This window comes from Chelonia mydas, chromosome 1 (genome assembly GCF_015237465.2).
Source record: "Chelonia mydas isolate rCheMyd1 chromosome 1, rCheMyd1.pri.v2, whole genome shotgun sequence".
In the NCBI taxonomy this organism is placed as follows: Eukaryota; Metazoa; Chordata; order Testudines; family Cheloniidae; genus Chelonia; species Chelonia mydas.
In genome coordinates this window covers 5,213,637-5,225,727 of record NC_057849.1, presented here as the reverse complement: position 1 = coordinate 5,225,727, position 12,091 = coordinate 5,213,637, and the positions used below count along the sequence as shown (strand labels likewise).

Genomic DNA, 12,091 nt, shown 5'->3' with positions numbered 1-12,091 from the left:
AAGGAATGCCAAGTGACATGGTGTGTAGAGGTGGGGGCTGATGGGTGACACTGAAAGTGATCAGGATATGGTCAGAGAGAGGGAACTCAGCAACAGAGAGCAGTGCTTGGTGATGGAGTGATAAGATGTTAGGTGTGAGGAGCTTTAAAGTCTGTGAATTTCCACAATGATGGACTCAGCCAAACTTGGATAGAACACTGTTGATTAATGAGGAGATATCATTTCCCCCCTCATGAAACAGAGGTTTGGAGTCAGTGGTCCGAGGTGATCACATTCTGCAGATGTATTTGCACACTTTGTCACGAAGCTCTTTGGTTTTGATACCGTAAATGATAGGGTTGAGCATAGGAAGGAGGAGGAAATACAGGCTGGAGAAGATGACGTGTACATAGGGAGTGATGCCCTGACTGAACCAGTGTTTCAGATGAGAGAAGAGGGCGAGAGTAGAAGAAATCAGAAGGACAGAGATGTGGGCTGTACAGGTGTTAAGGGCTTTCTGGTGGGCTTCCTTGGAGGGGATTCTGAGGACGGCCCTGATTATCAGACCATACGACACAGCAATAAGTGTCATGTCAAACACAAAGACTGTAAATACTACGAATAAGATGTATATCCTGTCGACTGTAATGTCCCCACACGACATCTTTGCCACAGCCATGTGGTCACAGTACATGTGGGGGATAATGCGGCTGGCACAGAATGGCAGCCTGCTCAGGAGCAGAGGCAGGGGCAGAATGAAGAGAACAGCTCTTACCAAACACACGAGCCCTAGCTTAGCTATTCGTGCGTTGGTGAGGATGGTGGCATATCTCAGAGGGTTACATATGGCAACATAGCGATCAAAGGCCATTGTCGTGAGGATGGCTGACTGTATAACAGAAACCACCTGAATGAAGCACATCTGGGTGAGACAGCCACCCACAGTAATGACTTTCAAATTGAACCAAAATATACACAGTGCCTTTGGCACGATGGCAGTAGACGCGCTGATTTCTGTGAGCTCCAGCATGCAGAGCAGCAGGTACATTGGTTCATGCAGGGTCTGCTCTTTGCCTACAACAAACAGAACCATGGAAGTTAGCAACAGGCCAAGAATGTAGAACATAGAGAAAGGGATGGAAATCCAGCTGTGAGCAGTTTCCAGGCCAGGGATGCCTGTTAGGATGAATGATGAATGGTCATAGTCACTGAGGTTGAAAGCCGCCATGTGGTGGTCTGTGCGTGGATTGGGCTCAGAAATGCTCCAGGTGTCTGTAAAGGGAAAGAAGCAGAGTTAGGGGGGTTACATGTTGTGACAAAGTGGGACTGTTCTTAAAGTTTCCTCTGAATAGTGTGGGGGTGCCTCAGTTTCCCCTATGCAGTTCTTAAGTAACTAGGTGGTGGGATAAGGGTGTACGATCCTTGCAGATCCCTAGAGGGCAGGTGTGTGCAGGGATCTGGACACAGAGAATGGCTGACACCCTGTTTCCTGGCAACTGTTTCCCTGGGCCCTTCCCCCCTGCAAGGTAAGAGCTAAAGGGTTGGAGAAGGAAGGAATCAGGTGCCCTCCTGGCCCGGGAAAGGGACAAAGCCCAGAGGAGGAGGGGCTGGAAAGAGTTTGAGTTTGGGGCTGGCTGGGGTCATGGGGTGAAGTGCAGACGTGGGTGTCTGGCTCACGGCCCCCAAAATGGACCCAGCTGAGGGGTCCTGTTCTCTGTACCTGCAAGCTCTGTTTTAGACCATGTTCCTGTCGTCTAATAAACCTTCTGTTTTACTGGCTGGCTGAGAGTCATGTCTGACTGCCAAGTTGCGGGGCAGGACCCTCTGGCTTCCCCAGGACCCCGCCTGGGCGGACTCGCTGTGGGAAGCACACGGAGGGGCAGACGATGCTGAATGTTCCGAGGTCAGACCCAGGAAGTTGGAAGTTGTGTGAGCTGTGTGTCCCGAAGACTGTCTGATGTGAAGTCCACAGATGGACTTCAATGTCAAAAACTGCAATGTGCATGCCCATTGGAGGGAAAAGCTTCAATTCCTTAAACACCTTACAAGGTTCTACTTTAACTGTCTGAACTCAGGACAGGGAGCTTGGCATCATGGTACACAGCTCTGTAAACCCCTGCTCACAGTGCAAGTATGGCCAGAAACTAAGGAAAACATTGGGATCCAGGAGGAATGGGATGGGGAACCATAAAGGAAATAAAATGCCATGAGATCAATCAGTCAATGTTTCACGCTCCTCTGGCCTCCTCTGGCCTCCTCTGTGAAGTATGGGGCACCCTTTTCACACATGTTATTACAGAACTAGAGGGGTTCCGGCATAGTGAACAAGAATGATCAAGGGCCTGGGGAAACTCTTATATGGATACAGGTTGTAAAGTCTGGGATGTTTACCTTACCAAGGAGGTGCATTAGAGGGGCCATGAGAAAAGTCTATGAAATACAGATTGGTGGAGAGTAGATGGAGACTGTGTTCTCCCTGTCTCATAACACAAGATCAAGAGGACATTAAATTAAACCGAAAAGTAGAAAAATCAAAACCAATGGATACAAATGCTTTATTCGGTCAAAGCCTAATTAGACTGAGGAACTCATTGTCACAAGAGGTATTTGAGGCTGTAAGGTAAATGAGAATGAGGAAGGGTTTGGAGATTCACATGGATAGAAAGACTATCCAGTTACAATCTTTACAGCTAAATAAATATTTTGGAATATCTATAGACTTAGGTGTTTCAAGGCACAAGCCAAGAGCTAGCTGTCAGGCATGAGGGTGAGACCCTGAATCCACCTCCTTCTGGGTTTCTTACTTCTTCTGCTGCATCTGGGCTGTCGCTCTCAGAGACAGGACACTGGACTAGATGGACAATAGGTCTGATACACATTGCAATTTGTATATTGAAAAGAGCCAAGTTTCCCCCAAGGAAACAGTCATTTTAATCTTCAGAGGGATAGCCATGTTAGTCTGGATCTGTAAAAGCGGCAAAGAGTCCTCTGGCACCGTATAGACTAGCAGACGTTTTGGAGCATGAGCTTTCGTGGTTGAATACCCACTTCGTCAGATGCATGGACGAAGTGGGTATTCACCCACAAAAGCTCATGCTCCAATACGTCTGTTAGTCTGTGAGTCATTTTAATGCTGGGCTATGACTTTGTTCTGACCAGAATGGGCACAAAGAGCACAAGGGTCTTGGTATTTAGGGCTACAGGCCTGCAGCTCTGTTACTTCCCTTGTTTCTTTTGGTGAGACACTTCCATGCAGGCAACCAGCTTTGTCTGAGATATAAGTTACAGATATTACCTGACAAGTGGAAGCAGAGACATGTGGCAACAATTCAGCTGCTAGCCATTCTCATGCCTGAATATGGATGAAGTTTGCAGATGACATAAAACTGGGGACCGTTGATAATGAAGAGGACACCTTACTGATTCAGAGCAATCTAGATTGGTTGGTCGACTGGGTTGAAGCAAACAATGTGTGTTCTAATATAGCTATGTATATTATGTATAGTCCTACAGTATATTCTTGCCAGCAAGTTAAAGAAGTATGGGCTGGATGAATGGACTATAAGGTGGGTAGAAAGTTGGCTAGATTGTCGGGCTCAATGGGTAGTGGTCAATGGCTCCATGTCTAGTTGGCAGCCGGTATCAAGTGGAGTGCCCCAAGGGTCGGTCCTGGCGCCGTTTTTGTTCAATATCTTCCTAAATGATCTGGAGGATGGTGTGGATTGCACCCTCAGCAAGTTTGCAGATGACACTAAACTGGGAGGAGAGGTAGATATGCTGGAGGGTAGGGATAGGATACAGAGGGACCTAGACAAATTGGAGAATTGGGCCAAAAGAAATCTGATGAGTTTCAACAAGGACAAGTGCAGAGTCCTGCACTTAGGACGGAAGAATCCAACGCACCGCTACAGACTAGGGAGCGAATGGCTCAGCAGCAGTTCTGCAGAGAAGGACCTAGGGGTGACAGTGGACGAGAAGCTGGATATGAGTCAACAGTGTGCCGTTGTTGTCAAGAAGGGATGGCATTTTGTAGGGGATGTAGAAGTAGGGGCATTGCCAGCAGATTGGGGGGCGTGATCTTTCCTCACTATTCCTCATTGGTGAGGCCTCATCTGGAGTGCTGTGTCCAGCTTTGGGCCCCACACTACAAGAAGGATGTGGAAAAATTGAAAAGCATCCAGCGGAGGGCAACAAAAATGATTAGGGGACTGAAACACATGAGTTATGAGGAGAGTCTGAACGAACTGGGATTCTTTAGTCTGCGGAAGAGAAGAATGAGGGGGGATTTGATAGCTGCTTTCAGCTACCTGAAAGGGGGTTCCAAAGAGTATGGATCGAGACTATTCTCAGTGGTGGCAGAGGACAGAACAAGGAGAAAGGTCTCAAGTTGCAGTGTTGGAGGTTTAGGTTGGATATTAGGAAAAACTTTTTCACTCGGAGGGTGGTGAAACACTGGAATTCGTTACCTAAGGAGGCGGTGGAATCTCCTTCCTTAGAAGTTTTTAAGGTCCGGCTTGAAAAAGCAATGGCTGGGATGATTTAGTTGGGGATTGGTCCTGCTTTGAGCAGGGGGTTGGACTAGATGACCTGCTGAGGTCCCTTCCAACCCTGATATTCTATGATTCTATGGTTCTATGTAGATATCTATATCTAAGAACAATGAATTCAGGCAATGCTTACATGATGGGGGACTATCGTGAGAAGCACAATGACTCTGAAGAAGATTTGGGGCAAAAAGGGATAATGAGCTGAATATGAGTTCCCAGTGTGGCCATGTGGTGAAAAAGCCAGTGTGATCCTGGGATGATAAGCAGGAAAATCTGAAGAAGAACTAGAGAAGTAATTGTACCTCTGTATTTGGCACTGGCGTGACTGCTGCTGGAATCCTGTATCTAGTTCTTGTGTTCACAATTAAAGATGGATGTTGATACACTGAAGAGGTTTCAAAGAAGAATCAGAATTAGTAAAAGAATAGAAATATTGCCTTATAGTGATAGACTCAAAGAGCTCAATCTATTTAGTTTACCAATGATGGTAAAGGGGTGACTTGATAACAATCTGTAACTAGGTGCACGGGGAACTAATAGTTTTTGAATAGGCTTTTCAGCCTAGCTTACAGAGGTATAACACAATCCAATGAGTGGAAGTTGAAGGTAAAGAAATTCTGACTGGAAATAAGGTATACATTTTTAAATGGTGGACGTAATTAACCACTGGAACAATTTCCCAATAGTATTCATAGATTCTTCATAACTGAGGATTTTTCAATCAAGGTTGGACATTTCTCTAAAAGTTCCTCTCTACGAATAATTTTGGGGAAATTCTCAGGGTTGTGTTCTACAGAGTAGATGATCACAATGGTCCCTTCTGATCTTGGAATCTATGAACATGTCCCTGGGAGTCAGCTGGAGACATTTTGCCTGCAAGCTCCTGCCTGAACTTACCAAAGGCATTTTTTCTATTCATGATTGTTTTGAATTTAACCCTCTGGGGAGAAATTCTCATGTGACTGTGGTGCCTTGGACATGTTACACGAGGTGTGTATTTCACGAGGCTGAGGGATCCCATGAGGCTCTGCACGGCCGAAGGTTTTTGGTGAGAAAAATAATGGTTTGACCCCATAAAATCTCCTCACTGAGGAATGAATCTACACCCCTCGCCATTAATGAGAAAGAAAGCTGGCGAGCAAATGATCCCAGAGCATCCCGGATTTAACGTCTGTGTCCCAGTGGCCACTGTTTCAGTCAGCTACTAGTGGCTCGTGCATGTGGCAGGTGTATTTATCTGGCCCTCACATGTCCCAGAGTTGCCTGTTCTCATTATAGAATGTGGATACTTCTCTGCTTGCCAGTTGTTCTTACGCAGCAGTCCTTGAAGCACCATGCGGTGTATATGGGTGTAGCAAGAGAAGCCGCCCAGGTGCCTGTCTTGGCCTTTGCCACTTGTGTGTGAGATTTCTCACCTGTGAGACAGGGCCAGTGATTACCCCCCAGCCAAGGGAGCAGGTGTGATAGGAGGCACCTCTCCCCTGCAGATGAAGAGCTGTGGGAAGCCTGGGGTGGCTTGGAGCTTGTGAGAGCCAGGGATGATTGGGGAGCATGCTGACGACACTGGCGACCAGCATGCTGTTGGACTAAGGGCAGTCTCGCAAGGGGAAGGAGAGAACACACGAGGGGACAGAGTATGATGGGAGATTGGAGCAGCTGAGAATGGCTTTGCCGGGGTGCCACCTGGTACTAGGGTACCACTGGCTCGTCTGACTCACCAGCCTGGTCTCCCTCTCTCCGTGTGCTGTTCTGACAGGCAGTAGACCTGCCCCTGCTCCTACACCTCAACCCGCATTTACCCAGGAAGGGACACACACAGCTGCAGTTATATGAAGGCTCTCTGACCAGCCACTGCATGAACCAAAAATAGAGAGGCTACAGCTAAAATAACCAGCTCCCTACTGTTCTGCTCTGGTCCAAACTCTGACCAGTATGAATTTTTAACCTAGTTCACCCCTCCCTCATTGTGGCTTGGAAAATGCACACTGGTTACCAAGCTGAGATTTTACCTCCATGCAGTTCACTTAAAGGCATCCGGGGTTTAGATTAAAACATAAAACAAGTGTGTTAACTACAAAAGATAGATTTTAAGTGATTCTAAGAGATAGCAAACAGATCAAATTTGATTACCGAGTGAATAAATAAAAAGACATCTAAGCTTAACACTGACTATTAATCAGCAGGTTCTCATCCTGATTGATGATGCAAGCAGTGTGGCAGAATCTCAAGGCACAAGCTGCATTTGCTTTGCAGCTTGGGTTTCCTGGTGTTCCATACACAGGCTGGAAATCCCTTGAGCCTGGGTCCAGCACTTCCCCCAGTTCAGTCTTTTATCCTCAGGTGTTTCCAAGAGTCCTCTTGTGTGGGGAGTGAAGAACCACTGATGGTGTCACTCCCTGCCTTATATAGCTTTAGCATATGATGGGAACCCTTTGTTTCAAAACTTGGTTCTTAGACCAGTTTGTGGGAAATGTACAGACTCACCAATTTGGAGTCCAGTGTTATGTGGCCTTGTGACATGGCCTTGTAGAGTCACAGCATCCAGGACTTATAGGAAAGGCTGTGAGTTTGTCACGAAGGTGCATGACTTCTGCAGCCAGCAGGTGCCACTGACCCAGGGCCACCTAAGCAGCTCAGGTGGCCCCAGGGCCAGCCTCACCGCTGCCTCCTGCAACAATGGCAGTTCCAGGTGGCCCCCCGCTAGCAGCAGTGCTGCGGTTCTGGGTGGCGGGGCTGCCCCATACCAGCAGTAGCTGCTGCCATCCAAGGACAGAGGGGCTGTCCTCCACCAGCAACATTGTGGGGGTCCTGGGCTGCTTTGCAACAGCAGCGGCTGCCCCGATCCAGGGCTGGTACCCCCCACCCCCACCCCCTCCAGTAGTGGTGGCAGTGGTCCCGAGCCATCCCCAATGCCAGATCACCAATAGGTACCCCAGAGACCCCCACTAGCAGGGATCACCCTGGACTCCCCCAGCATAAGCGGGTGCCCCAAAGCCCTCCCTCCCCCAATCCAGGGCAGTAGCTGTGCCCTCCGGACTCCCCCTGAACACCAAAGATATAGTTAGGAGGATCTAGTACAAGTCATGGACAGGTCATGGAGCCATGAATTTTTGTTTATTGCCCTTCACCTGTCCATATCTTTTACTAAAAATGCCCATTACTAAATCTTAGACTTAATTATAGGCTGTCTGGAGCATTGTCAGGAAGGCTCACCAGGTGAGAGATCATTTTCTCCTCCACACTATTGTTTTCTTCATGGCTCATTGCCCTGAATAGACCCTTCCCAAACATCTATCTAAACTGAAAGCAACATGCCAACTGTAACTACATGTGAAATATAGAAACGCAAGTCAGTATTTATAACTTCAGATACAAAAATAATACATGCATACAGATAGGATAATCATATTCAGAAAATCATAACTTTTCCAATGACAACTTACATGACCGATCATGCATAAAATGTATCATGATTATGCTATAATCATGTCATAATAAGACCTCTAAGAAGAATATGGGGTACAGAGTCACACAAAGATCAATGGTTCTTTTCACCAGTCAGATGCTTGAACTTACATAACAACAGACAGGAGTACAGACCTGAGTTGGAAAGAGAACTGCATCTACGTTGTGACACCCAGGCTGCAGTTCTATGGCTTGCCAGGGTAAAGAGACCCTGAGACTGGCCCAAACCAACAATCACAAAGAAAAATTTAATTTCAGCAGCACTGCCTATCTGTCCCTGTATATGTTGCTCCACACCCCCACAACCCCCAGTGCTCCTTGCCTGTCCCTCTATACCTCCTGACTCTCCTTACCACCTCCAGCGCTGCCCTCCTGTCTGTGAACACCCTGCTCCCCACTACACAACACACAGTGCTGACCACTTGTCCATGCCGGTACCCACAACTTCCAGCCCTGCCACACAGTGATACCCTTCACCCAGGACCAAAACCAGGTGCCAGAGCCCACAGCGATGGCTCACAGAACACCTCCTCAGGCTCGGTTAAACTCAGTGTCTGCCTGCACCAGGGAAAAGGGGGAGATCAGCCTGAACTGCCTCTCTGAGGGGGAAGGGAACCCCAGGGAAAGAGAGACGGACAGACCCACCAGGAGGGAGAGAGGACGTGGAGACTAAAAGGAGCCAGTGTTAGTAACTCTTCCTCAAAACAACACAAAGCTTTAACATACTGCAGCCAGTTAGGAACCCAGACACACTTTCCCAAGGCTGGTTTCAGAGTAACAGCCGTGTTAGTCTGTATTCGCAAAAAGAAAAGGAGTACTTGTGGCACCTTAGAGACTAACCAATTTATTTGAGCATATTATATTATATTATCATATATGCTCATATATATATTATAACCAAATATATTGGTTAGTCTCTAAGGTGCCACAAGTACTCCTTTTCTTTTTCCCAAGGCTATGTTTCTGAGTTGGCAATTGCTAACATTACCATGAGGCTGTAGTGGGATTGATAACAGGTGGATGGATGCTGCAGAAAGTGGATGGTGTCAGAGATAATCTGCTACAGCTTGGTCCATGTTATGTTACAGCTAGAGACAATCCTCTTCCCCAGTAGGCCTCATTATTCCCCTTTGGTCGGTGCATTAGTCAGGATGTCCAATCCCTATTTTACCCAGTTTCAGGACTCCATGCCACTGGGATTTTTATACTGCACTTCCTGCCATCCTGCACCCACCCCCGAAACACACACATACTGTTTGTTCCTGGATCTCCCCCTGTGAGCTTTCCAACAGCATCTGCTTTCCTCTAAGCCAGAAACATGCTTTTAGTTTTACTGCCTTTTGGTGCTAATCATCCGCTCCAGAACCAGAGATGCAAGGGCACAGAGTGAGCAGACCCCTCTCCCACCCTGAAGAAAATTGTTATCCTAATTGTTTAAAACTTTAAACCTCTGAGTTTGAAATTTCAGGAACTCTCATCTCCTGTCACTTCTTCTTTGGCCCAAACGAGATCCCTCGTCCTTTGAGGCCACGCAACCACTCCAGCTGAAGTCACTAGAGGCTCACAGGCAGTGTAAATGAGGCCAATTATTTCAGTTCCTACATGTGGACTTAGGCTGAAGTCCTGGCCGTGTTGGGAGTTTTGCCATTGATCTCAAAGAGACCAAGATTTCACTCGTCGTGTTTCACTTTCTGCTCCCAGCTGTGAAAATCACACTTTTCTGTCCTACTACAGAGAGAGGGCTATTCTGCTAGAGTGCTGAAAGAGTCTGAAGGAAACCCCCAGTTCTGTGGCGTTGTGAGACTGGGCATGAGAGATGGGGATTCCAAAATACATGGGCCCTGAATTTGCTCTCAGGGAGGCCAGTGTCAATCTGGAGAGACCACTGAGGGAAGAATGTGAGAGCAGAATGTGGCCATTGTGTGACCCATTCTTGTTGTGAACCCTCTGGTAACATAGATAATACAGTGCAGAAGCTTTGGCTGCAGTTCCTAAAAGGGCAATGAAGTTTTGAATTGGAAAAATTGAGTGAACCACAGGAAAAACCTGACAGCCCAAAAAAGGAAGCTACTCCGTCAGACAGAAGGACACAGTAAGAGACAAGGAACTGATCTTAAAAACAAGTATTTGTCTAAACTATTTCCAATACATTTGTAGTTCCAATTTTACCAGGTAAATTTCTTGGTGTTTCTGACAATACTAAACAGTTCAAGTCACCGTGCTGGTGAATTCCTGCTCAGATGGTTAAGAACATAAATATAACAACATAAGAATGGCCATACTGGGTCAGACCAAAGATCCATCTCCCCAGTATCCTGTCTACTGACAGTGGCCAATGCCAGGTGCCTCAGAGGGAGTGAACCGAACAGGTAATGATCCAATGATGTCTCTCCTGCCATCCAGCTCCACCCTCTGACAAACAGAGGATAGGGACACCATTTCTTACCCATCCTGGCTACTAACCATGAATGGACTTAACCTCCATGAATTATCTAGTTCTCTTTTCAACCCTGTTATTGTCCTAGCCTTCATAACCTCCTCAGGCAAGGAGTTCCACAGGTTGGCTGTGCGCTGTGTGAAGACAACGTTCCTTTTCTTTGTTTTAAACATGTTGTCCATCAATTTCACTTGGTGGCCCCTAGTTCAGGTATGTTAGCAACAAGAAGAAATTCATGGAAAGTGTGGGACCCTTACTGAATGAGGGAGGAAACTTAGCGACAGAGGATGTGGAAAAAGCGAGTGTACTCAATGACAGAAAGAGGAGTAATGGTCTCAAGTTGCAGTGGGGGAGGTTTAGGTTGGATATTAGGAAAACCTTTTTCACTAGGAGGGTGGTGAAACACTGGAATGTGTTACCTAGGGAGTTGGTGGAATTGCCTTCCTTTGAGATTTTAAGGTGAGGCTTGACAAAGCCCTGGCTGGGATGATTTAGGTGGGGATTGGTCCTGCTTTGAGCAGGGGGTTGGACTAGATGACCTCCTGAGGTCCCTTCCAACTCTGATATTCTATGATTCTATGATTTTTCTAATGCCAATATGTCTTTTTTGAGATGAGGAGACCACATCTGTATGCAGTATTCAAGGTGTGGGCACACCATGGATGTATATAAGGTCAATAAGATATTCTCCATCTTATTCTCTATCCCGTTTTAATTATTCCTAACATCACGTTTGCTTTTTGACTGCCACTGCACACTGCTTGGACGTCTGCAGAGAACCATCCATGATGACTCCATGATCTCTTTCCTGGTCAGTTGTAGATAAATCAGCACCCATCATATTGTAAGTTGGGATTATTTTTTACAATGTGCATTACTTTACATTTATCCACATTAAATTTCATTTGTCATTTTGTTGCCCAATCACTCAGTTTTATGAGATCTTTTTGAAGTTCTTCACAGTCTGCTTTGGTCTAAACTATCTTGTGGAGTTTAGTATCATCTGCAAACTTTGCCACCTCACTGTTTACCCCAGATCATTTATGAATAAGTTTTATAGGATTGGTCCTGGGACTGACCCTTGTGCAACACCACTAGTTACCCCTCTCCATTCGGAAAATTTACCAGTTATTCCTACCCTTTGTTCCCTGTCTTTTAACCAGATCTCAGTTCATGAAAGGAACTTCCCTCTTATCCCATGACAACTGATGTTTCTTGATTTGAACCCTGGAACCGTTTCAGAGCCCTTAGCGCTATCTTCAAGGCAGAAGCAAGCAACTCACCGAAATTCCATGTAGCAGAGAGAGGAAATCTCCGAACTGTGACAGGAAGGCAGAGCCCCAAGAATCAGTGTATGAATCTCACATGTCTGGCACTCAGCATGCTGGGCAGCGACTTTTATGATTTCCCTGTACAGTCCCTGTGGACTCTCAGGTTGGCCAGGAGTCCCAAACAATTCCCTCAGCTCCGTGAGCAGTGGGTAGAGCAGAAAATAGACCCTGGAGAACTACAGCTTGAGAGCCTCCCCTGGCAGTGAAGAAATGATTCGCCAAGAACAGGTGCTCAGATTTTCAGGGCAAACTGAGTCTTGCAGACTGTTCAGCCTAGCAATTCACGATGGCTATTTTTTCAGTGTGTAACGTACTGTCATCTGCACCATGTC

The 12,091-nt window shown here is 46.6% G+C and overlaps 1 protein-coding gene across 1 annotated transcript; it reads right to left on the bottom strand.

Annotated features, from left to right (window-relative positions):
• Nucleotides 1-268: 268 nt before the first annotated feature.
• On the bottom strand, nt 269-1,207 carry LOC119565281 (olfactory receptor 52N2-like). Its single transcript, XM_037889784.1, has one exon. It carries the CDS (start codon nt 1,205-1,207, stop codon nt 269-271), a length of 939 nt encoding a protein of 312 aa, XP_037745712.1.
• Nucleotides 1,208-12,091: the final 10,884 nt, after the last annotated feature.

Coding starts and splice junctions, on each gene's coding strand:
- LOC119565281 (XM_037889784.1), bottom strand. CDS start 1,207: ATGGCGGCTTTCAACCTCAGTGACTATGACCATTCATCATTCATCCTA.